The 27,126-nt window shown below is 37.5% G+C and overlaps 1 protein-coding gene across 6 annotated transcripts in view; it reads left to right on the top strand.

Annotated features, from left to right (window-relative positions):
- Positions 1-27,126, top strand: part of LOC105465509 (family with sequence similarity 184 member A) — a 128,583-nt gene that overhangs the window by 64,237 nt on the left and 37,220 nt on the right. For all 6 annotated transcript variants that reach the window (XM_011713959.2, XM_011713960.3, XM_011713961.3 and 3 more), the window contains exons 2-9: positions 1,274-2,128; positions 3,128-3,263; positions 6,344-6,525; positions 9,235-9,432; positions 13,135-13,257; positions 17,966-18,127; positions 20,953-21,074; positions 21,525-21,675. In XM_011713959.2, coding sequence (XP_011712261.2) covers positions 1,274-2,128; positions 3,128-3,263; positions 6,344-6,525; positions 9,235-9,432; positions 13,135-13,257; positions 17,966-18,127; positions 20,953-21,074; positions 21,525-21,675 — 1,929 coding nt within the window. The remainder of the gene's footprint in view (positions 1-1,273; positions 2,129-3,127; positions 3,264-6,343; positions 6,526-9,234; positions 9,433-13,134; positions 13,258-17,965; positions 18,128-20,952; positions 21,075-21,524; positions 21,676-27,126) is intronic.

The following is a 27,126-nucleotide window of genomic DNA, read 5'->3' as shown; positions in this document are numbered from 1 at the left end:
CCCTGTGTGGAGAAAGCGATGCCCCTGTGGTGAGGCAGGCGTCTTGTTTCTTCTGCAAGCACAACTGCAGTCCCAGAGAGTGACAGCCTATCTTTAGCAAGTAGGATCTGGAGTTACTGTGGTATTTGGAGAGGCAGCCAGTCCGCCACAGTTGCCTCAGGCTGCATGAATAATTTCTCTACAAAAAATGGCAACACTTTTCCATCATAACTGCAGTTTTTGGTGTCTGATGCTGGAATTCATTTCTAAAGTCAGAGTAATATCACATTAAAATGAGCAAATCTCCAGACACTGATTTTTAGCTGCTGATTTTTTGATTGTATAGTGTTTACTTCTTTTCGCTTCAGGGGAAAGAAAGTGGACACATCTCTAAGCCTTAAATAACAGTCATGAATATTTCACCGTGTGACCACAGTGGTATGATGGAGGGCATCCAAGGAACAGAGGGAAGGAAGGAGAGTGTTACTGTAGAGGGAATATGTTGTCATTTGAAATTAAGGTTGGGACATCTCAGTGAAATCATTAAAACCTAGAAACTAAAATGAAAATAAAGACCTGTACTCAAAACACTGGCTTAAGGAATTGGGTTGCTTGGAGGCAGAGAGAGAATTAGCCAATGAGTAAAAACTATGGCATTTGAATTATGAAGAGAAAAAGTACAAATCGGGTTTTATAAAGAGATCACTAGAAACTTGAAGAGAGAAGAGGATCAACTTTAAAAGCAAACTGTAGGGGAATTGGAAAAGGAAATTTTAAAATTTAAAATATTTAAACAGGCCATTACAAAGATAAAAGGCTTTTGGGAAGACTTAGGGCCTAGGACTTCTCCTCATGTGAAGCCTCTTATATCTCTAGGACACCAACATAGGGCAGAGTCTTACTATGAGGCTTTTTCTCCTGAACACCCCTTCACAGTCCCTGGTAAGCTAGATTGGGACATACGAGAACTCCTTTCTTTTAGGCCAATTGCCTCCTTTGTCCATTTCCTCCTCACTGTTTCATTTGTAGTAAAAAACAGTCTTAAATTGAATGCTTTAAAATTATAACCAAAAAGTCTTTAAATACAAATCTTAAGATTGTGCTGATAGAAATTTGCTAAGCAAATCAATTCTCTGAGTACAAAAACAATTGCGTCAAGTTTCTGTATTTAACATTAGCCGTGGCCAATATTGTGTTGCATAGAAAAATGTCAATCCAAATGAAAGAATTAACTTCAAGTTAGAAAATAATATGGATTCACAATTATTCTCCCTTCTTATTCAAAACCATGCAGGTAATATATGCTTTAAACACTAAAAATGATGAGCATGAATCTGCAATTCAAGCCCTCAAAGATGCTCATGAAGAAGAAATTCAACAAATTCTTGCAGAAACAAGAGAAAAAATATTGCAGTATAAAAGCAAAGTAACAGAGGAGCTAGACCTTAGAAGAAAGATTCAAGTTTTAGAAGCATCATTAGAAGATCACATAAAAATGAAGCAGCAGGCTTTGACAGAATTTGAAGCTTATAAGCACAGAGTTGAGGACATGCAACTTTGTGCAGAAGCCCAGCATGTGCAACGCATAGTGACCATGTCTAGAGAAGTCGAAGAGATTAGAAGGAAATTTGAAGAAAAATTACGGAGCTTTGGACAGCTTCAGGTACAGTTTGAAAAAGACAAACGATTGGCATTGGAAGACCTGCGGACTGCTCACAGACGGGAGATACAAGAGCTATTGAAGTCACAGCAGGATCACAGTGCCTCAGTAAATAAAGGGCAGGAGAAGGCAGAGGAACTACACAGAATGGAGGTGGAGTCCTTAAACAAAACGCTTGAGGAGCTAAGACTTGAACAGAAGAAACTAATTGAGGATTATGAAGGCAAGTTGAATAAAGCTCAGTCCTTTTATGAGCGTGAGCTTGACACTTTGAAAAGGTCACAGCTTTTTACAGCAGAAAGCCTCCAGGCCAGCAAAGAAAAGGAAGCTGATCTTAGAAAAGAATTTCAGGGACAAGAAGCAATTTTACGAAAAACCATAGGAAAATTAAAGACAGAGTTACAGATGGTACAGGATGAAGCTGGAAGTCTTCTTGACAAATGCCAAAAGCTTCAGACGGCACTTGCCACAGCAGAGAACAATGTTCAGGTAAGTAAAGAATATTATATTCAACACATGGATATTTTTTCTTTTAAATATATGTATTTTGTAGGCTAGAGAGCAGTCTGACCCACTTAGAATCACACCACTTAGACTTTTTTTTTTTTTTTTAACTTTCCTGCTTTTTCTCTGTGAGAAAAATCAATGACAGGATAATTTATATTACCCTGTAGTTGTTATTTCAGAATTTCAGATGTTAGGGGCCCAAAAAGACAAGCTTAAAACCTTGTTAATTATTGACTGGGCACAGTGGTACACACCTGTAATCCCAGCACTTTGGGGGGTCCAGGCAGGAGGATCGCCTCAGGCCAGGTGTTAGAAACCAGCCTGGGTGAGTGAGCTTAGCGAGATAATACCGTTTCTGGGGGAAAATATTGCTAATTATTTACAAAAGGATTTTAATATTGGGCTTAAAGTTTAAATACATTTTTTTCTTTTCCTTTCTCTAATAATGGTTTGTCTGCTAGCTGATATTTAGACACTGATCGAGAAATTTTTCAAACTGTACTTGAAGCTGTCCAAAGCTCCGCAGTTTTTCTTCAAATTCCCTTCTAATCTCTTCGACTTCTCTAGACATGGTCACTATGCGTTGGACATGCTGGGCTTCTGCACAAAGTTGCATGTCCTCAACTCAATTAGAAAGTAATTCAGGTTACTTTCTAAACCTGAATTTAATAGGGGTATTGCCCAAGTCTGGGGGCAAAAATGCTGGAAGTCCACAAGTTTTGTTTTGTTGGCTTAGAAAATTTCGTAGCCATGTTTTTAATACCTGTGCAACATTAGAATGGATTAGAAAGTGTAGAATAGCCTTTTCTGATTGGGTCATGTGGCTTATGAAAATATCAAGTTATAAGTCACCAATACTTACAGATTTAAAAATTGGTATATACTTTAGTATGACTTCTAATAGGAGAAAACTGACCCTTATAATTTAAATGAATTAGTATTATTCCTGCATTTTAATAATGGCTATTTAATCTTTCTTAGGGTCTTCAAAAACAGCTTGATGATGCCAAGGAGGGAGAAATGGCCCTATTAAGCAAGCACAAAGAAGTGGAAAGTGAGCTAGCAGCTGCCAGAGAACGTTTACAACAGCAAGCTTCAGATCTTGTCCTCAAAGCTAGTATGTCTGACCACAGTTTTTGATGTAATGCTTAGCTAAAACCAACACAACACTTTTTTTTTTTTTTTTTTTTGGAGACAGAGTCTTGCTCTGTTGCCTGGACTGGAGTGCAGTGGCGCAATCTCGGCTCACTGCAACCTCTGTCTCCTGGGTTCAAGCAGGTCTCCTGCCTCAGCCTTGAGTAGCTGGGACTACAGGCACACGGTGCCACGCCTGGCTAATTTTTTTGTATTTTTAGTAGAGATGGAGTTTCGCTGTGTTGCCCAGTCTGGTCTCAAACTCCTGAGCTCAGGCAGTACCCCCGCCTCGGCCTCCCAGAGTGCTGGGATTACAGGCATGAGCCACCATGTCCGGCCCCAACACTTAAATGTTAATTTAAGGTAGCAATTTTTTTTCTTCTAATATTTTAAAACTACTTAAACTGTAAATATGTTAAAGGACTCAATATCTTAGTAATTACTTATAAGATACACAAATAACTTTTTTTTATTTTTAGGAATATGTTTTTATAGAAAACTTGAGAGTTAGCAGGTAAAATACCAATAAATTAGTCACTGAAAGAAAAACAGGCTGGGCGTGGTGGCTTACACCTGTAATCCCAGTGCTTTGGGAGGCCAAGGTGGGCAGATCACTTGCGGCCAGAAGTTGGAGACCAGCCTGGCCAACATGGCAAAACCCCATCTCTACTAAAAATAACAAAAATTAGCTGGGCATGGTGGTGCATGCTTGTAATTCCAGCTACTTAGGAGGCTGAGGCATGAGAATAACTTGAACCTGGTGGCAGAGGTTGCAGTGAGCCGAGATTGTGCCAGTGTACTTCAGCCTGAGCAACAGAGCAAGAGTATAACAAAAAAAAAAAAAAGAAAGAAAAATGAAGCACACTTTTCAAGAGGTGTTGTCCTTTAAAAACATACATTTTATTGTCTGGGCGCGGTGGCTCACACCTGTAATCCCAGCAGTTTGGGAGGCTGAGGCTGGCAGATCACAAGAACAGGAGATTGAGACCATCCTGGCTAACATGGTGAAACCGCGTCTCTACTAAAAATACAAAAAAATTAGCCGGGCGTTGTGGTGGGCGCCTGTAGTCCCAGCTACTCGGGAGGCTGAGGCAGGAGAATAGCGTGAACCTGGGAGGCAGCAGAGCTTGCAGTGAGCGGAGATCACACCACCGCACTCCAGCCTGGGTGACAGAGCGAGACTCCGTTCCAAAAAAAAAATATATATATATATATACACACACACACACATATATATATTTATTTATTTTATTTATTTTTTTGAGACAAAGTCTTGTTCTGTCACCTATGCTGGAGTGCAGTGGCATGAAAACAACTCACTGTAGCCTGGACCTCCTGGGCTCAAGTGATCCTCCCACTTCAGCTTCCTGAGTAGCTGGGACCACAGACATGCGCAACCTTGGCTGGCTAATTTTTTAATTTTTTGTAAAGACGGGGTCTTGCCATGTTGCCTAGAGTGGTCTCAAACTCCTGGGCTCTAGCAGTCCTCCCACCTTGGCCTCCCAAAGTGCTGAGATTTCAGGTGTGAGCCACCATGCCAGCATTTGTTTAGTTTTTAGAGATGGGATCTTGCTCTGTTTGTTGCTCAGGCTAGAGTGCGGTAGCATGATCATAGCTCACTGCAGCCTCAAACTCCTGGGCTTAAGTAGTCCTCTCGCCTTAGCCTCCCCAGTAGCTGGGACTCTAGGTATGCCACGGGCTAACTTTTTTAAAGATGAGGCCTCACTGAAAAAATATACATTTTAAAGTGTTTAAATTAATTGAACTATATGTAAATTATAGCAGTTCATTTCTTAGGGCTTGTTACTAAGGTTCATTTTTATATACTAAAGCTGACTTGCGTATTTCTTGAGTGGCTGGTATGCTGTTTCACAGCCATTAGTGGAGGAGGTGGGTGACTTGTGTCAGTTCTGAAGTTATATTTTGTCTAAGTGTTTAGTGTGCCCAGGAAGGCTGTTTGAGCTGGTTCTTTGAGGATCTCGTTTGATTTTGATTGGCTTATCAGTGAATCTCAGATTTTCCTTCCTCTAAAATGGTTGTTTTTAATAACCTTTAGTGCACATTGGAATGACCTGAAGGGTTTGTGAAACTACAGATGCTGGGCCCCACCCTCAGAGTTTCTGATTCAGTAGGTCTGGGGTGGGTCACATTTCTAACCAGAGTTCCCAGGTGATGCAGGTGATGCTGGTCCCGGGTACTTTGAGGACCTCTGCCTTAAACTATCCTTTCTATGAGACCTTTTTCTTCACTCACTCTTCATCTCTCTGTCTCTCTCCTGATTTTTCTCCATGTTCCCTGCTTATTGCTGTCATTTAAAAGATTCTTTCATAACCTTGCTGTCTTTATCTGTGTCTTATACCACCTTAGTTTTTGGTTGGTTGGTTGTTTTTATTTGGAGACGAGGTCTTGCCATGTTGCAGGCCATAGTGCAGTGACTGTTACAGGTGCAGTCATAGTTCACTGCAACCTTGAACTCCTGGGCTCAAACAATCCTCCCACCTCAGCCTCCCAAGTAGCTGGGATTACAGGCTCCACTTTAGGTCTTTATCTGGCCTCTTGCCTGAAACAAATTCAGTTTCAACCAAACTGCTATCTGCCATCTTTGTTTCCTACATACAGATTTTTTCCTCTTTATGTTAGAACTTAAAAATAAAGAGATTAGAAAAGAACAAATCACTCATTTGACCCCACAGTATCAGTCAGTGCATCCTCTCCCTCCTTCTTTTATTCCCAGGAGACTTTTTTATGAAGCCCTGAGGAGTTGCGCCTATTTCAACCTGTTTAGCTTGCAGTCTTCAAAAAAAAAAGCAGTAAAACGGTGCGAGGTGCAGGAAGCAACATTAATCATGTGAAAATGGCATTTTAATTTATTCGAATATGCTAATAAGTATTTTCATATACGTATTTCCATTTTATGTAGTGAAGAAACAAAAGGAAAATTTGTACATATAGACCGTTTATTTTACTTAAGTATAAAGTACAGTTGTGTTATTAAATATAAACTGTTTATCTCATAGTACAACTGATTTTTAAATTGAAGGGATTTTCTTTTGGGGGGGATAGGTCATATTGGAATGCTTCAAGCAACTCAAATGACCCAAGAAGTTACAATTAAAGATTTAGAATCAGAAAAATCGAGAGCCAATGAGAGATTATCTCAACTTGAAGAGGAAAGAGCTTTTTTGCAAAGCAAAACCCAAAGTCTGGATGAAGAGCAGAAGCAACAGATTCTAGAACTGGAGAAGGTAAAAAGTAATGGACACTCCATTCCCCCCCAAAAGAGTTCAATTTTCCTCTTCAGATTTGAAGTATTTGGAGTATTCCTTGCTATTTCCTACTTTAGTGGTTATTTTTGGTTCTAATTTTGAGGAAATGGGTATACAGCTAGACTATCCTGTACTGTGTGTATGTTCAAAATATGTGGATAACAATCTATATAATATAAAAACTTAAGACATTTCAACCTATTTCAAGCCAGAAATTGAATAAACTCTTATTTCAGTGGAGTATATACTTATAGTTAATAATGTTTGTTTTCTATTAATGAAATATATTACTGCATATACACATAGGAAATTTCTGTAGAACTGAAAATATGACAAGCTTCAAGCTCTGAAAATGTATACCAACATACTGAATTTCTAGTTTAACAAGTGAGACATCATTTATAGAGTAATTGCTGAATATATATTCCAGTTTTTCAGATGCTCATAATACCAAGTGGGAGTTTTTGGACATCCTCTTCTTTTTCTTTCCCTCAACGTCTAAGTATTTTGAAAATGTCTATTCTCTTTGCTCTTTACTTACTTCCATTAATTCCTTAACCTGGTGCAGTCCTCTCTGACCATCAGTCCACAGAATTTGCTTTTGCCTCAGCCCTCAGTGACATCCTGATTGGTGGACTTGGTGGATCATATCTTACCATGGTACCTACTAACCACTGATTTACAATCTCTCATCTCTTATTTCACATTCTTTCACATTTTTCTCCTACCTCCTTGGCCTTACAGTCTTCTTTGTGAACTTCCCTCCTCCATCTGTTCCCTTACCATTGATTTTCCAGTATTTTCATCTCATTCTATGTACTCATTCATTCCAGTAACATCAACTGTCACTTATTCAGGGATAGCCTCTAAATCTTTAGGTCCAGACCAGACATTTTCTCTGAATTTAAGTCCTTATATCCTTTCCACTAGATATCTCCATTTATGTTTTTCACAAACATCAAGTTACCATGCCTAGAACTTTCTTCTTTCAAAAGTACTAAGTTTCTTTTACTCCTTATTTCAACCAGTAGCACCACCGTCTATCTAGTTGCTAAATAAAAAACCTGAAAGTCATTCTTGATTACTGTTTTCTCAACCCCTTTATCTGTTACAGAGTCCTGTTGGTTCTACTCCCTTAACATATTTTTATTCCATCCTCCCCTGCTCATACCCATTCATAGATCTGAAGTTTAGGCACGTGTTAATTGCTTGCCTGGACAACTGTCTAGCAGCAATCTCTGATTTCAGTTGGCTCACCAGCCTGCTTCCAAGATGATTGTTTTAAAAAGTATATCATTTACTTAAACTTCAGTGATTTATCAGTCCCTTCAGAAGAAAATTCAGAGTTCTTAGTGTAAAAGACTCCTTCTCATTATTTTATTCCTGCCTACTTCTGAGCCCCGTCTGTCACCATTTTATCACCTTGTGTCCTGTGTTCTATCCAGACTGCTTAGCTGCACTGACTTTCTGTCTCCCTAAACTTTGCCATCTGGTTAGCTACTTATCATCTTTCCAGTGCTGCACAACAGTAGAAATGGTTATGAATGTAGGCTTTTGACACCAGACCTAGGCTTGACATTTTCTTATCATTAATCTCCTCTGGGCTTGTTGTAAGAGTTAAATGAGAAATGTCATCACCAGCTCAGACGCTTTCTCTTCTGAAAAGCCTTCCCTGATACCTCTCTGTCTCTGTCTTTGTCTCTCTCTCTCTCTGACACACACACACACACACACACACACACACACACACATGCTTTCCCACCCCATCCAAGTTAGGCACCCTTCTAATATACTCTTATAACACAGGATATACATCTGCTTTAGTTCGTTTTGCATTGCTGTAAGGGAATACCTGAGACTGGGTAATTCATAAAGAGAAGAGGGATATTTGGCTTGCAGTTCTGTAGGCTGTGCATGAAATGTACTACTGGCATCTGCTTCTGGTGAGGCCTCAGGCAGCTTACAATCATGGTGGAAGGAGAAGGGTAGCCAGCATGTTGCAGGACAAGAGAGGGAGCAAGAAAGAGGAAGGAGGTGCCAGCCTCCTTTAAACAACCAGATCTCACGTGAACTCATAGAGCGAGAGCTCACTCATCATTGCAAGGACAGCACCAAGCTATTCATATGGGATTCACCCCCATGATCCAGACACCTCCCACTAGTCACACTTCCAACATTGGAGGTCACATTTCAACATGAGATTTGGTGGGGACAAAAAAGTGCAAACCTGTGTCAACATCCCTTTTTCATAGAACTTATAAAACTATATTGCCACAGTCTTTTGACTTTTTTTCATTATTAGAACTGTGAATGCCCAAAAGGTACTTGATTGGCATTCAAAATTATATTGAGTGATATCGTTTGAGTGGGTTAACTGGTAAGCCATTTTGTATACTATTTTGACATAAAAGGAAGCCCTTTACTCTTAAGCTTGCAGATGTATTAACTCACATTTGGTCTAATATAATAATAGTCTATTTTATCTCTTGCTTTAAAATTTTTCATTTTGTGTGGGCTCACCTGTCACTTTCTGAGAACACTAATGATTTATTCTCATGTTTCGTAGTCTGGATCCCACAGCACTCAGTTTATTCAAGCTTCCATATTTATAGGGTATTCAAATTACCCTAATAGCAGTAATGAAAAAAGCAGGTACTAGTTATTGATCTTCGTCTGTTTTAATTTTAGAAAGTAAGTGAAGCAAAGAGAACTCAGCAAGAATATTATGAAAGGGAACTTAAAAACCTGCAAAATAGATTGGAAGAGGAGGTGACTCAATTAAACGAGGCCCATTCTAAGACTTTGGAAGAATTAGCTTGGAAGCACCATATGGCAATTGAAGCTGTCCACAGTAATGCAATTAGGGATAAGAAAAAACTGCAAATGGTGAGTAAAAATTTAATTTATCATTGCATTGTAAATTGACGAGATTTCTGTAATAGTCCAGTGTGACCTATATTGTAGAGCAATGATTTGCTTCTTTTTTTCTGAGACAGAGTCTTACTCTGTCTCTCAGGCTGGAGTGCAGTGCAGTGGCGCAGTCTCGGCTCATTGCAACCTCCGCCTCCCAGGTTCAAACAACTCTCCTGCCTCAGCCTCCTGAGTAGCTGGGACTACAGGTGCATGCCAGTACACCTGGCTAATTTTTGTATTTTTAGTACAAACAGGGTTTCACCATGTTGGCCAGGCTGGTCTCGAACTCCTGACCTCAAGTGATCCTCCTGCCTCAGCCTCACAAAGTGCTGGAATTACAAGCGTGAGCTACTGCACTCGGCTGATTTCCTTCATTTTGATGACTGCTGTCTTGTAATCATTCTCGAAGTCATGGTTCAAAGAGTAACATACCTGATAGTTCTTGATACGGGATATAGCTTATTGAATTGATATGAGACATTGCTACTTCATATAAGCCATAATAGAAACACTGTTTTTGTTCTTGAACTGTCTCTTCATGAGACAATCTAATAGGTGTGCTCTTCAGGAAGGCTCAACTAGTTGAAAGTACATATTCTCTCGTAGTTAGTTTTCTTCCTTGAGAAAATGATTTATGTTTTATTTTGTTTGTTTCTTCCTCAATTAAGTATTCAGCTTGCTAACAGTAATATATGACAGACAGAATTGCAGAGTAGGAAAAGCAAAGTATCTGACAGACCTTGGCCTTACACTGAGCTCTTTGCTTATTAGCTGTATTACTTTGGGCCCCAAAAGCTATGCCTCAGGCTCCTCATCTGACAGAAGATATGATCCATCTTAAAATGTTCCTTTGAGGATTAAGTCAGATAAAGTGTTGAATACCGAGCCATGTTCTAGCACATGATGATAAAAGTTAGTTATTAGTACTTCTTACTATATACAGTACTGTTTTGCATCTTTTAAAAAATTTAACTCTTATGACACATTATTGGTTTGATTTCTGTACTCATTTTACTGAAGAGGGGATGTGCTCAAGCACATGCAACCGGTAAGACTCCAGCCTTGAACTCAGGTTCCAGATCTGTCAAACCCCAGGCATCTAAATACCATCATGTAGGCATTTAGTAATGATGGTTGTTATATATTTCACGAATGGTACTTTACAGTTTACAAAGAGCTTTCTCATATATACCTTAATACTTATGACTTGGAGATTAAAGTTATTTTTATTATATAGATGGTAAAATAGGTTATATAAACCTTGATGATTTCCTCAGAGCCGCAACGCTATTAAGAAGAGATAGGATATGAATTGAGATCTGCCTCAGTGTACTTTCCTTTTGTAACATGACTAGCTGGGAAAAATATTTAAGACCTAAACTTAATTTAAAATTCAAATAAAACTTCCTGTTAGAATGTTATTTCTTTCTAAACTTATTACTATTATGTTTATGTAGCCAGAGACAAAAGTTAATGACACATTGTTTCTCAAGACTCTGACGGTAGTATTCTGTGTGCCAGGTCACTATTCCAGAACCGGTTTGCACAGCATTAGTTATATGAGGCGTGTACGTGCTTAGCAATTCTGGTTGCCTGTATCACATGTTCAGAGTTTTACAGAAGAGTGTTCTGTGGTAACTGCTTCTTCTGTACTCTCTTTCCTAGCTATCTTTTGGTATTATTTTTCATTTCTACATTCATTTTCACCTTAACCACCTTCTTTCTTATTGGAATAAATTGCATATGTCCTGCCTTTAGCCTTTATTCCTCTCTATTAAGTTATAAGTGCTAGAATCAAGGCATCTTTCACCAATGTCACTTTTACCTCATTACTTTACTCCTCATTATCCCTTCACCTGATTAAATTTTAATTTTCTAGCACCTGCCTTAAACTACTTAAATTTCTTAAAGTCTTTCTTTAAAATATGGTTGCCATAAGACAGATGACATGAAATTTCTGATATGTGAACATATTCACCACCCTATTGCAGCCTTATTTCTACCCTTCTTTTTGTTTTTATCAGAGTAACTTGTGTATCACTTGCTCTTTCTTCCTTTCTTGCCTGTCTACCTCATGAACCTAAGCTGAAACCAGCCTCCTTCCAGAATAGTCTTCCTCCAGTATCAGATTCTCTCTTAAGGAACATTTAGGTGAAGATGACTTCTCTTTTCTTATTATTCAGTTATCAAAAAGGGTTGTATTGCCCATAACTGTAGTTGACCCACCACAACTGAGAGTGAATGTACAGAGAACCCATGCAGAAAACTGTTAACATAGGAGACTTGAGGCTACCATCCTTAAAAAGGCAAGTTGGCCCTTGGCTGGCATCTGGGAAGTTGGATTTCTGGAGGGACCCCACCCCCATTCCCTAATAAGAATGACTCACTGGCCTAAGCTGTGGCCTAACCACGCAAACAGTGTGGTTTATGCTGAACACCTGCTTTCCTTCTGGGAATCTGGAATTTTGACATGTGACAGGAAGATGGTACCTGTATGATCAGTCGCCGATAAAAAACCTGGGTACTGAGTCTCTCATGAGCTTTCCTAGTAGACAACATTTCATACAAGTTGTCACAGGTTGCTGGAAGTATTCAGCCTGTCTTGTATAAGGACAACATTTCACACAAGTTGTCACAGGTGTCTGGAGGTATTAAGCGTGTCCTGTGTGAGAGGGCTCTTGGAAACTTTGTACCTGTTTCTGGCAGACTTCAGCCCATGTGCCTTCTTCCTTTGTGGTGTGTGCTTTGAGTCCTGTACTGTAATCACAGCCGTGAATGTGACTATACCCATGAATGTAAATCATCAAACTCGGGTTTGTTTTGGGGTCCTCTGACACTGAACCTTATTTATTCTTCTTCTCATTTTACACTGTAGAAATATTGAACTGCATATAGCATACTCTGCTCTTTTGTGCCTTCATGGTGGTTAGCACATGCTTTTTCCCATGCCCAGAATGCGATGTTCCCCTCCTGCTCCATCGCCTTTTCTTCCTTCACACCATGCTTAGGGATTGCTTTCTCTCTAAAGGTTTCCCTGCCAACCTAGACATTATTAGTCCCCCTTCCGTATACTCCCATACTCCCTATGCATGTCTAATTTAGTTAATGTTATTTAATTGCTTGATACCATGAGCTTATTAAGGGCAGGCTCCATATCTTATTGCCTTTGTTACCCAAGTGTTAAGTAGTGTGCCTGGCAAATAGTAAGTGGTCTTCAGTAATTATCAGTTTTACCCGTTTTGCTCTTTCATTTGCCTTCATTTTGTACTTGTTCATTCTCTACTATGTTCCAGCGCTAGACCACTGATTTGTAGAAGTGTTACTGGATTTCATTTTTTATGTGAACATAAAAGAATTTGAGGGAAAAATTTTTTTGAATTCAAGACCTAATTAGAATTTTGTATCTCACATTTTCTGTTTTTTGACTTCAGCTTGATCTAGTCCAGTCACATGCTCTCACCATTTAAAAACTTATAACTACATTGTAAATGAGTCAGAATGATAGAATCTAAGCCACTATGGGTGTCACTGTTAACTCAGATATTGTTAATTAAGGGTAAGGCCAATTTGAAGAGCAAAGTTTCAGAATACACAACAGAATAGTCTTGTTCTTGGAGTCTTCGAAGTATATAATACTTGCAATTTTGTAATTTTGTAAAAATTTCTTTTTCTAAGGAATTGGAAGAACAACATAACAAAGAGAAACTAAACCTAGAAGAGGATAAAAATCAGCTTCAACAAGAGCTAGAAAACCTAAAGGAAGTACTGGAAGACAAGCTGAATACAGCCAATCAAGAGGCAAGAATTCTTTAGACCTGTTGCCTATGTTATAGATATTAATAATAATAACTTATTCTGGTGACGTTGTATAGGTAGGTGAGTCTCATGAAGGTAAAATATCTAGAATAAAAATAATTTAAAAACTTTAATTGATGTTGAATTTTTCATGACACTCTGGTTATGTTCCACCAGTTAAAATTTACTGTCAAAAACATTAAGGTGCTGTTGTGGGGAGAAGCAAAACAAAATATCACCACATAGGAAAAGAATAAAAGAGAGTTCTCTGCCCTTTTGCCAAAAAATAGCTTATTATTCTCTATACTGCCTCTTTTTCTACAATTTCAACAGAAACTGAGGATGGTAGCTAGAATCAATAGGTTTAATCTGAATTACAGTCTGTGACATTGCTCTCTTAAGACTAGATATAAATGAAAGAAGAGAAAAGAGGGAAGTTACAGCTCTTCTTCAACCTCATATCAGCAAAGTTCCAGGTGGGTTAAGGATTGGACTATAATATGAAAATCATGGATATGAATATAAATAAAATATGAAAACAAAAATAACAAACCTGAGGACAAAGAAAGCTTTTTGATCATGATAACAAAGTTATGAATCGAAACATAGAATATTTGTACAGTTAAAGCTAAAACTTCTTTATATCAAAACACATCATAAGCAAAATTTAGAAAGAGGAAAAACTGGGAGAGATGAAGTAAGAGATTGACAGATTGACCAACAAAGAATTCATGTCTTTAACACTTTAAGAGTATTTACAAAACAGTAAGAAAAATACAGACACCCAGATTATCTTTTTACAAGCTAAAGATGAACATGAAAAAAAAATTGTTTCGTATAATTTAAGAACTGGAAATGAAATCAATGAGATGCCATTCCATTACCGTAAAATTAACACTGATAAAAAAAATTGAGACCATGCATTGTTAATAAGGGTAAAGAAATAAGCACTCAGAAACTGCTGATGGGGATACAAAATTGTGTAATTTTCCTGGAAAGGGATTTATTGGCACATAGAAAGCCTTAAAGAAAGGCTTTAATGCAACAATTTCATTTTTGTGTATTTAACCTATGCAGATAATTACGGATTGCTGACAAAATTTCAGCACTGTTTGTAGTAGAAGAAGTATAGAAAAACTTAAATTTTCTCAGAAGTCTGTCTGCCTAGAATAAAGGGAGTCTTCTCCTAGTTCACACAAGTTTTGTTTGCTTCTCTTTCCATGTTCTGGGACTGCTTCCACGCTGAGGGGTATTGCCTTTTTCCTGCTTAGAGGCACACATGGCCTAGCAACTGCCTTGGTACAATCCAAGGTCAGGAAAATGAAGGCATTTAGGGTCCTTCTAGGAGTTAAATACCTTCATTCCAAGATGTTAGAGATTTTATTCTTAATTGCTAGTAAGTATATATGAATTTTTTCTGTAATTGACTCATTCATTCATTTATTTAATAAATATTGAGTGGCTATTAGGTACCAAAGCACTGTTACACACTGTGGTTTCAGTGATAAGTCAGTCAGACATGGTGCCCACTACTATGGAGAGACAGACACAAAAACAAGTAAATACAAATTTGATGCATATTACAAAGGGTGGTAAGTAATTAACAAGGGCTTGTCAAAATAATAAATTTAGGAAAGCTTATGCAAAGGCCCTGAGGCATGAGAAATCTCTAGGAATTGTAAGAATACCAGTTGTATTAGTCTGTTTCATGCTGCTGATAAAGACATACCTGAGGCTGGGCAATTTACAAAAGAAAGAGGTTTAATTGGACTCACAGTTTCACGTGGCTAGGGAGTCCTCAGTCATGGCAGAAGACAAGGAGGAGCAAGTCACATCTTACATGGATGGCAGCAGGCAAAAAGAGAGCTTGTGCAGGGAAACTCCCATTTTTAAAAAACCATCAGATCTCATGAGACTCATTCACTATCACAAGAACAGTGCAGGAAAGACACAACCCATAACTCGGTCACCTCCCACTGGGTTCCTCCCTTAACATATGGGAATTGTGGGAGTTACAATTCAAGATGAGATTTGGGTGGGGACACAGCCAAGCCATATCACCAGAAAAAATGGAGTGTGATAGCAACTATAATAATTAATATTTAATGCTTACTGAGTCCCAGACTTTGTTTTATATAGCCTCTTCTTTACACTGTTCTCTCCTTTAATCCTCACAGCAACCCTGTGCAGTAGATACCAGTTCCTAAGGCACAGAAAAGTTAAATAACTTGCCCACGTCAGCACATAATAAGTAGATAAAGTCAGAATTCCATTTCAGGTAGTATGCTTTCAGAATTCAATTCTTAACCCTAGTGCTACTCTTTCTCTCAATGAGTATATAAAGACCAAGAAGAAGGGATGCCATGCTGAGGCTGGAGATATCAGCAGGGGCTATGCGTGGAGGTCTTATAAGCCCCATGAAAGATTTCAAAAGTTATCCTAAGGGCAGTGGAAAACAGTTGAAAGATGCTAAGTGCAAATATGTGGATGCTTGCGCAGTGGGTGGGGCTTATGCTCATGTCCGTATTTGTAATTTATAAAAAACTCACTCTGGTATTGCAAGGAGAATGGATTAGAGAAGAACAAATACAGATAGATGGATATATCAAGAGGAGGTTTCTACTTACTGTATTCCCTCAGTTTGTACATTAATAAGGAGAATCTGAGTATTGATTTCTATTGCAAATGACAGAAATCCTAGCTCAAACTAGCCTAAAGAAAAAGAAAATTTAATTGACTCATATGACTGTAAAGTCCAAGGATAATGTTAGCATCAGGCAAGACTAGATTCAGAACTGAAATTGTGACAATAGAACTCAGCTTTTCTTTTTCTCTTAAATTGGGTTTGTTCTCTGGGTTGACTTCATGCTTCAATCGTATATTCCCTGAGGTGTGTGTGCAGCTGGCAAAAAACCTTTTCTAGGAGCTCCTTTTAAAGTCCTGAGATCACTGTGACTAGATAAGCTTAAACCATGTGCCTGCCCCGAACCAATCCCCATACCAACAAAATGAGATGACGTTACTGGTTTACACTTCAATGAAGTGCTTCATTCTGGAGTTTAAGTTGAATGCTTACTAAGACCACATGAACCGATAAAGAATGTGAGTAGATGCCCCAAATGCCATAAGGAGATTTTGTTATTGGGAGACAATAGGTGTTTTCTCCAAGTATCCATTTTTATTGTATTTAAGAAAACAAACTGATCAGTTATGTTCAACACTTACTTTGCTTTTTACATTTTGTTACATTTAACTTTGCAGAAGTTTGAAGTTTTTGCTTATTTAAATATTCTATCTCTAATTAGATTTGTAATGGCCTTAATAGGCCTTCTCTTTGAATTCTTTACATTGTTACTAGAATACTATTCTTTTTGTTTGTTTGTTTTCTTGAGGTGGAGTCTCCCTCTGTTGCCAGGCTGGAGTGCAGTGGCGCAATCTCGCTCACTGCAACCTCTGCCTCCCAGGTTCAAGCAATTCTCCTGCCTCAGCCTCTCAGGTAGCTGGGATTACAGTGGTGCGCCACCACGCCTGGCTACTTTTTGTATTTTTAGTAGAGATGGGGTTTCGCCATGTTGGCCAGGCTGGTCTTGAACTCCTGACCCCAGATGATCCACCTGCCTCGGCCTCCCAAAGTGCTGGGATTACAGGCATGAGCCACTGCGCCCAGCCCTAGAATAGCATTCTTTATAATTTAAGTTTATGGAAGAATTTTACCAAACTTTCAAGAAACAGGTGATTCTTTTCCTGTGAAAATACTTCAGAGCAGGGAAAAGATATGTAGCTCCTCTAATTATCTTATGAGATTAGCATTCCTTTAGAGACACCAGCAAGATAAAATACTACCACCACCAGTATTGCAGAGCATATACCTGCATGGAGAGGGGACCAGAAGGTTGTGCACCCGGGGAGGGAATAGTGGGTCAGAGAAGGATTGAAGGAGAATTTTTTTTTTTTTGTAATGTCTGTATTTCCAAGGAGAAATAGGTATTATTTTTAAATTATCAATTTTAATTTTTGTAGAAATTTCATAGGCTAGGCCATTTTGTAAGAATGAGGTTTTTACTTTATAGCATTGTCCTAAATAATTTGAAATATTTCATGTATGTATTTTAGTATTCGTAACTTTACAGTAGGGTTATGGTTAATCAACAATTGTCTGTTAGCTCCTAATTTCAAGAGTGTATAAATTCAACTCTTAAAGATTTCATGAGACAAATTTTGTATGGAAACACAGGAATCACAACTTACTCTAGTTTATAATACGTTTACCAGCTTATCAATATTGACCTAAATTTATCCCCTTTGCAAATAGGGGATAGAGACTCAAATGAAATATACGATTAAATTTTAAAGAACGGTTTTTAAGATATTTTTATCTAAAATTTTGTTTTACTCTTTTATATAATCTTTATCTTGCTTCAGCTTCTTATAGGTATTTTATTATATGGTAGAGCTAGGAATTCTCTTTGTTGGACAAAGGTGTGTCTATTCCTCTACATGGTTGTCTTGAAAAAAGAAAATCTTAAATATGAAAGTCTTTTCAAAACACAACAGAAGAAAACCGTCATGGTTATTTGAGTGCTTTTTCCAAATTAATCAGGAAATTGTCCATTCAGTAAAATTACAACCAAATAAAATAGGAAGAAATTGTAAGACTATTTTGCTGTTCTATTACAATGAAGTATATTAAAAGTACCCTATTTACTTACAGATTGGCCGCCTCCAAGATCTGGTAAGGAAAAGTGAACAAGGTCTTGGCTCTGCAGAAGGACTTATTGCTAGTCTTCAGGACTCCCAGGAAAGGCTTCAGACTGAGCTTGATTTGACTAAAGACAGCCTAAAGGAGACCAAGGATGCTCTATTAAATGTGGAGGTAATTTCATAATTCTACTATAATCTAAACAGCAGCAAAATAGAAATATAATTTAGCCATTTGACCTACAGCTATTTAAGCAGCACATTGTATATAATTAGTGTATTAGTTCTTAGAACTACCATAACAAAATACTACAAACTGGGGAATTTAAAACAACAGAAATTTATTCTCTCATAGCTCTGGAGTCTAGAAGTCCAAAATCAAGGTGTTGGTACAACTATGTTCCTTCCTAAACTCTAAGGGAAGATCCATCCTTGTATTTTCCAGCTTCTGGTAGCACCAGGCATTCCTTGGCATTCGGCAGCATAATTTCCGTCTCTGCCTATCTTCACATCTTAAAAGGATACCAGTCATATTGGAACAAGGGCTCACTCTACTCCAGTTTGACATCATCTAAACTTAATACATCTGTACTGACCCTATTTCCGAATAAAGTCACATTCTGAGGTACTGGGAGGGTAGGACTTCAATATATCTTTTAGGGGACACAGTTCAACGCATAACAATTGGAATGTGCAGTTCTTTTACTGGTAAGAGTTAGAACTCTCGTATACAGCAAGTAAGTGCTTCTCTGTGTCTGCAGATTTCAGAAAGACTCTGCCTTTTTTCTTCCACTCTCATGAAGCACAGCAAAGATTTAGATTTTCTTAGATAGTAGAGAAAAATAATCCATAAAACTGGGTGTGTCGTACCCGGAGAGTTTTTAATCTTTTCCTTCAGAGAGATGGTTTAGACTATAGGCGCTGAAGTCAGGATGGTTGTATGTAAATTCTGAATCCTCCACATAGTGTGTAACTTTGGGCAAAGCCTCACCTTCCACATCTGCACAATGAAGGAGGGGTGAGGGGGTAATAACACTCTTCGCAGCACTATTGTAATAATTAAATGAGATAAACCATTTACAGCACAGTGCTTAGCAAAATAGCAAACACTCAGTAAATATTGCCTTTTACTAATATTATTTCAAATTTTCTTTAGTTTAGAATTGGTGACATTTCAAAATCATATAAACAAGGGCACTTTAGTGAAAATAATTATATTTATATTTTATCTATGATATAATTATATTCTGTGTGCATTGAATATTTATTATCTTCCATTTTGAATTATGTGACAATAAATTACTTCATTTTCCTCAAATCTTCATTTCCTTACGTTTACCTTTCTCCAGTGGCTGTGTGATATGACAGTTTTAATATATAATAAGAAATAATTGGAATTTAAAGCTAGTATAATATACAACTTGATATATTTAATTTCTGTGATGCCAAATATATTGACTATAATCTTGATGGTAGCATTCTATGGTGTGAAACTGAACTGGATGACCGAACTATGTTAAGACGTGTTTTTTCCATTGTCAAAAAATGAAAGGAAAATGGTATTTTAAGGTCATACAAATATATTTAAAAGTAAACAGTCAAAATATTTCTAATGAATTTTAGTTGAATATAGGTTGTGTTTATATGGTATAATGGAGGTTCTCTCTTGCCTTGGTGCGCACCCAGTTCCTGACTTTAAGGTATTTTATCCTGATTGCCTTTCCCCCTGCTGTCCTGGCACTGAGTTTTGGGCTTAATGATTCAGTTTCATTTCTTTCAGGTCTTTTTTCATATTTACATTGTACTTCTGTCCAGTAGTAGAAAATAATAAACATTTTAAGCAAAACTCTTATCAGTTGTTTATTTTCTGTTCTGCTGGGCAGAATTTTAACTGAGAAAATATAGATGCTGCATCCTAGTTTACCATGACTCTGTGTAAGCTCCGTAAGACCAAGTGTTTTTTTTTTCTTTTTTGTACCTCTTTTCCTCTACCCCAATAATGTCTAATGATGTACTTTGCATTGAGGAAAAGAAATACTTTTTAAGCAATCTACTCCATTTAATGTTGCCTTTGGTGGAAAATACAGAAGTTACTAGAGGCAGAACACTTACTGAAAAGAACAGTTGGCTAAGATGGCTGCCTTCAGTTTTCAAAACTTACTGCTTAGTAGCCAGGCCAACAATGTAGAATGGCAATTTCAACATTGGCTTGCTTTTTTCTCATTAATCTGGGTATACCCTTCAAAAACTGCCACACCACATGTCATCAGCAAATGGGTGATCTCGAAAGGGTCACTGTGATAACAGGAAGATAGACCATCATCTGCTCCTCTTCTGCCTTGTGCCCCGAGAGCAGCTGCTCTGCTGGCAGGGGCTGATGGCTGCCACTGTTGTCCAAACAGGTCACCTCTATCCCCAGGCTCCACAGAGCCACTTGATTCATGCTAATCTACGGGAATCTTGTATATATTGCCGCATATTACCATAACACCAAACACATGGACAATTAGTTTGAAGTTACATAATAAAAACAGTAGCCTAAATTCTGCATACTTATTTTTATCGTGTCAGTTAGATACAGCTATATACTTAAGTTCTGAGCAAGTAACATACTTTCGAATATGAGTATGAGTGAATTTGAATAACATATCTGTCTATGTAATGGGTGTACAGGTGAAGGTAATTGGATGATCAATCTACCGTTAGATACTTAATACATGTAAAGTATAATTAAGATGATTAATGCTGACTTTAAACTATTTAAATAATTTGTAATATAAGCCTTAACAAAATACAGTTTAGACAAGAACATTTAAAATATAAAATTTGTTTTACATATTTTATTTTCAGAAAATCTTGAGTCATTTTCACAGATAGCATTATCAATTATTGGGCTATAAGTATTTAAAATTAAAAGTTTTAATACAAGCTCTTACTTAAAATAACCAGCAGTGTTTGTTTTTGAAGTTTAGTCTTCATTGAAAAGTTTTTATTCTTCAGGGTGAGCTAGAACAAGAAAGGCAACAGCATGAAGAAACAATTGCTGCCATGAAAGAAGACGAGAAGCTCAAAGTGGACAAAATGGCCCATGACTTAGAAATCAAGTGGACTGAAAATCTTAGGTACATTTTCTGTTCTGTAATCTTCGCAATAAAGACATACAAGAAAGTTTTTCTCTTGTATAACTCATATTATCCTATTGTTAAAGACATAGTAGCAGTATTTTAAATTGAAATTTCCTGTGATTAGAGACAGAGAAATTGGATTTTTTTTCTGTTCGAATTCAGATTTACTTTTTGCATTTCCTTGAATATAAAATAGGCAGAAAACTAACCTGAAATCAGAAGACTTATTTGTTCTGGTACCTATTCTGCTGTTAATAAATTGATAAATCAGTGATATTGGGCTAAGTTACCAGTTTATTTTACAGCCCTTAAGTAAATAATCTGCTTTTACTCAGCGTCATAGACTTTTGAAGAGGATTAATTAAGCACTTAAAAAACCCGTGGACTCTTACAGTCATTGAGAGGAACAATTCTCTTTACAAAGTAAATGCGTTTGTTTTATTTTAGGCAAGAGTGTTCTAAACTTCGTGAAGAGTTAAGGCTTCAACATGAAGAGGATAAGAAGTCAGCAATGTCTCAACTTTTGCAGTTGAAAGAGCGAGAGAAAAACGCAGCAAGAGATTCATGGCAGAAGAAAGTAGAAGATCTCTTAAACCAGGTAATTAATAATCTGTACATGGTGAAAGTTCATTTCCCTTGACATTCTCTAGCTAGGGAAATATTGTAAAACTCTGTTAATTCACTGTATTTTGTTATTTTTCGTGGGGCAAACTTAAAATTTTTAAAAATACATAAAACCAGGAAGATGTATTTATAAACTTATACATTGTGCTAATCATTGTTATATATGCAGTATGAATACTGAGAAGAATGTATTATGATTTTTTAGTTTAATATTTGACCTGAATATATTTAAGATTTTAAATGGGAAAGTTACCTATTTTTTGAAAGTATACCATCTTTTTTCATGTCATTAGATACTGTTTGGGCAACAGAGGGTAGAATTTATTATATGTATCGTGATTACCTAAAATCACTTATCAAAAATGAACAGCTTACTTTTCTCAATCCTGCTATCCTTCAAAATAGTTTAAGCCCCTTAGAGTATAATATAAACAAAAGGTGGTCATATTCCTAAATCTGTGTTCTTATGTTATGCTCACTTATTTCCATAACATTTGTAACTGTAATTAAAAGAATGTACACATTTTCACTCATTTACACAACTTTTAAATTTATTAATTCTTAGCATTCTTCCACAGAGTGAGTCATTAAATAGGATTAACTGCGTGAATCACCAGTTGATAAGCAAGTGTAGAACTTAGACAGGAAGCAGCTCAATAATGTAGTGCCAGAAACCTACCATTATCTTTCTATTTGTGAGCATGATGAATTTCAAAATAAACAGGATAGACTTTTTGTAAGATCATTTGTTACATAGCTACATACATGCAGTGTCTTTCAAGAATACTAGGGGCCTGCCAATTTGTGTTTGGTATCTCATAATAATTTATAATGTTACTCTGAAAAGAGAGAATACATGTGCATGTTTACATTTGTGTATTTATGAGCTTTTGTCAGTCACTTGAAACTCAGACAAAAATAAGAACATGGAAACAGCTTTTACTAGAATTTGGATACCATATTAGCATTGCTTATGATAGACTTACTTTACATTCCTTTTAGGGACCCAGAAGGACAGATTTTGCTGAGTAGAGTGGTACTGATCCCCTATCATTAGACGAGCAGTAAGATTCTGCACCTAGAAAGATTAAATTAGTTTGATTATTTAATAAATATATATTTTTTCAACCAGAAAGTATTAAACATAGACAGTTTTTGGCTAGGTTTGCACTGTGAAGTGGCCCACCACTTCTCCTACCTATTTTCTATCAAATTGTTTTATTTGTTACTCCTTTAATCTCTTGTATTAATTTGTCAGATGTCATCCATTCAGCTCTGAATTTTGTTTTCTTCTCTTTTTCCTTTGGGTGTCTATTCTGCAGTGTTCTTTCCTGAGAGGGCCTAATGCTGTGCGTCTTGTGGTTCTGTATATCATAAAATAATGTATTACATATTAGCTCCAGTTTTTGCCAGCTTAACAGAATTTCTAAATCGATTATCAAAGCAGATTAACCATAAATATCAAGATAACCAGGAATTAATGGCTTCCAAAGGTAAAACTATTCTGTGATGCTCCATGCCATCAGACCATTTCCAAGATTATAATATCTTCCCTTCTCCTGACTTCTAAATTGTTTAGGCACACGCATTGCCATGGAGAAACTGGCAAGTAGCTGTTGCACTCCAGGATTGTCTGTACCTGAAGAAAATTAAGAAAGCAGGTGCACAAAAAGATGCCCCGTTAAAGTAAAAGTGGGTATGATGCTTTCAAGGTTTCATTCTTTCTAGGCATATTAGATGACAAAAAATTATAGTAGGACCAATGGTTCTTTTTAAATGGAATGTCATTATGGACAAAACCTTCCTTCTTGGCTCTTTGGATCTTGTTCTCTGGACTCCTTTGGATGGATTTCTAGAGCCTGTGCTCTAAAGCCTGCTCTACCACCTTCTGCTTGCCTTCCCCTGCTGCTAAGCCCTGTTCCCCATAACCTCCACCCCCAGCCCTACCCCTAGGACCCCTTCCCTGCATTCACTCCTGCTGGTCTCTCTCATTTCCTTTAGCCTTTGCAAGGCCAGCAGCCTTCAGCACGTTAAGGGAAACAGACCTGGCGTGGCATTCGTGATATTAAAGGAGTAAGACTGAGGAATGGAATTAGTGTGCCTAGGGCTTAGGCAGAGGCATGTACTATGAAAAAGCATCAGAGGATGTGTGTTTTCACATATTTTAACTATTTCTGAGTGAAAACATGAGATTTTTATGCCTTAACACACCTGAATTTCATCCTATTTAGGGGAAAGAAATGAAATGTCTTTCTTATGAATCTCTTGAGAGTTAAATTAGATTTAAGCCAGCCATCGTGGCCTGCCTATCTAAAAATGAGCATTAAAAGCATAAAATTTTCATTTTACTTGAATCAGATGTTTTTCACTTCATGGAATTTTCCAAAAGCTATTATTCTCATTCTGTGCTACGATTCAGTCAATTTTGTATCTTTTAGTTTCCTTGTAATATTTCATTGTGTTCTCTTTTTCTGTCCAATGATTACACTTTAGTCCAAGGCTAATTATGCTTCTTGGGTTGATCAGTGTATACGTTTGAATTCTTTAAAGCAAAAGAACTACATTCTTATGCTTCAACTCTATCCAAGGAAAAGTGATTATATAGAGTTTTCTGTGATCATATTTTCTATTTGTGATCTTAAAATGCCATCACATGTTCCTTTCTTTCATCTTTTTTAAGGCAGATTTTATTTTGGGTCCAATATAATGATTTACTTATTCAGGCTTAAAGCATTGGACTGAGAAATTAAGGGAGATACACAGACCATTCAGACACAGAACTGTGGAATTTTACAGTTTGAGTCTGACTCTCCATTTTGTAGATGTGAACTTTGAGACAAAGTCATTTAGCTGATTATAGCCATGTATCTGACACAATGTTTACACTTCACAAATTTACAATCTAATAGGAAGATTTATATATAGGTACTTAAAATAAAAGTTACTGTGCAGTAGGTGACTTTAAAAATGATCCAAGCAGTTTATACTGAGTAATGATGTGTTGGAACTGGCTTCTACCAGCTCGTCATAGCTAATTGTGCCCCTCTTCCCAGGACTACATTCGGGGACATCATGTTGATGACTTGCAGTCACCCGTGGTGGTTGCATTTACGTCACAGCATTTATAGCATTTGTAGCAAATACTACAAATCAGGTCATTGCTTTTCAGAGAGCTGTTAAACATTTACCAAAATACCACTGGTCAGGAGTATACAGTCAAAAAACAGTGTAATATAGCCAGTGTGCTTGGGGAAGGTTTCATTGAGGAGGCCAGCTTTAGTGGGACTCATGAATAGGGCAAAGGATGAGCACAGAGGAGTGACAAAAGTACAAAGGTTTTTATTCACTTAATAAACATTTTATTAAACGTGCATATTTCCCAGGCACTACGAGGAATACGGTAATAAGAAAAACAGAGTTGGGGGCAGTTTGGATAGAGGTTATTGTGGAAAACCTTGACTTCCAAGCTTAGGAGTTTAAAAGATTACTTGGTAAACTGTAAGATTCTGTCAAAGGTTTGTGGAAAAGAGAATAACATGCTGAAAATTTTATTTTAGGAAGCTTAATATGACTTTTATATTGAAATAAGAATGAAATAGAGATATTTCAATTTAAATATCTAAATTAAAGTGTTTGGAACTGAACTCTTGAATGGACACCATGTACCACCAGCATCCCTCAACCTCAGCCAAACTGCTCTTCCTAGAACTAGCATCCGTTCACTGTTCACTGCTCAGCCGTCTTGGACTCCTGTGTTGTACACCAGACAGCCTGTTCATCAGCACTCCCCACTGCTCTACCTTCAAAATAAATCTAGGACCTGCCTATTTCTCCCTAGTACCGCTACCACCATCTGATTCCAGGACACTTGTAGTTCTTTCCTGCACTGCAACTGTTACCTTGTTTCTACTCTTGCCCACCTACAGATTATTTTCTGACCAGCCAAAGTGATGCACTTAAAATATTAAGTTGGATTATGTTACTGTCCTGTTTCAAGATGTCCACTGACTTCCTACCACAATTAGAATACAGTCCATACTCATGCCATATCCTCTAGTACGCTCGTGATCTGGTCTTTGGCTGCATTGCCAACATCATCTCCTATCACTCTCTCCCTTTGTTTTTTTACAGCCATACTAGACCCTTGCAGTTCTTGGAACACACACAACAAGCTGAACCTGTCTTGGGGACTTTGCACCTACCAGTCCCTCCACATGGAACCCACTTTCTAGAGATATGCACAGCTTTTTCTTTCACTTTATTCAGTTATCTACTCAAATCTTAACTCCACAAAAAGAGCTTTCTTGACTTACTTTCTCTAAAATAGCACCATCATCTTTCATTAGCCCCCATTCTGCTTTGTATTCCTTCAGATCATTTACTTCTACACAGTATATATTGATTCTCTCACCTATTCACATATAGGTTCCGTAAGACCTGGACCTTTGTGGTGTTCACTGTGGTATCCCCAGCACCTAAAACTGTGCCTGGCACATAGTAAGCACTTGGCAGTTGTTGAATGGAGTGAACAGAATGAGGCACAGAGACCAAAGAAGTTTTCAGATACATAAAATGCAAATAATTCTGCCCAATTAGGACCTGGATTAAGTTTATCTCACAGCAGGTGCAAGAGAAACTGTAAAAGGATCAATCATCTGCTTTGGTAGAAGAGAAGAAAATGTTAAAGTTGACTTGGGTTTGAGCTAGACGAAAAGGAAATCATCATCTGAGACAAGGAAGTCAGGATGAGCTATTTATTTGGGGTGGGGTGTGGGTGGTTGGGGAGATGAGATGTAAGTTTTCTCTTAGATGTATTGATTTTACAATCATAGTGTATTTTAGAATTTTTCATGCTCACTAGGAAAGAGCAATGACTCGACTAAGAAACAGCATTAAAATAAATGCTCTTGATCAAGAGCAATTGAAAAGCCAGATTCAGTAAGGTTTGTTGTAAACTGCTTTCTGATTTTTAGACCAGTGCTATCCAATATGATACTAAGTATCTTTTCTTTTTGCTCTTTTAAATATGGTTACTGAAAAACTTTATACATATGGCTCACATTCCTGTTTCAGTTAGAGAGTACTGATGCAGACTATCTAGATCATGACACTATTTGACTACGTTTGGCATTAGAGCTCAGTACTCATTCTGCTATTCTTTTTTTTTTTTTTTTTTTTCTGAGATGGAGTCTTGCTCTGTCACCCAGGCTGAAGTGCAGTTGCGTGATCTCAGCCTACTGCATCACTGCAACGTCTACCTCCTGGGTTGAAGTGATTCTACAGCCTCAGCCTCTTGAGTAGCTGGGACTACAGGTGCATGTCACTGCCCAGTTAATTTTCATATTTTTAGTAGAGACGAGGTTTCACCTTGTTGGCCAGGCTGGTCTTGAACTCCTGACCTCAGGGAATCCACCTGCCTCGGCCT

This window comes from Macaca nemestrina, chromosome 5 (genome assembly GCF_043159975.1).
Source record: "Macaca nemestrina isolate mMacNem1 chromosome 5, mMacNem.hap1, whole genome shotgun sequence".
Classification (NCBI taxonomy): domain Eukaryota; kingdom Metazoa; phylum Chordata; class Mammalia; order Primates; family Cercopithecidae; genus Macaca; species Macaca nemestrina.
Note: the sequence above shows the minus strand (reverse complement) of the source record. Positions and strands in the feature narration are given on the sequence as shown.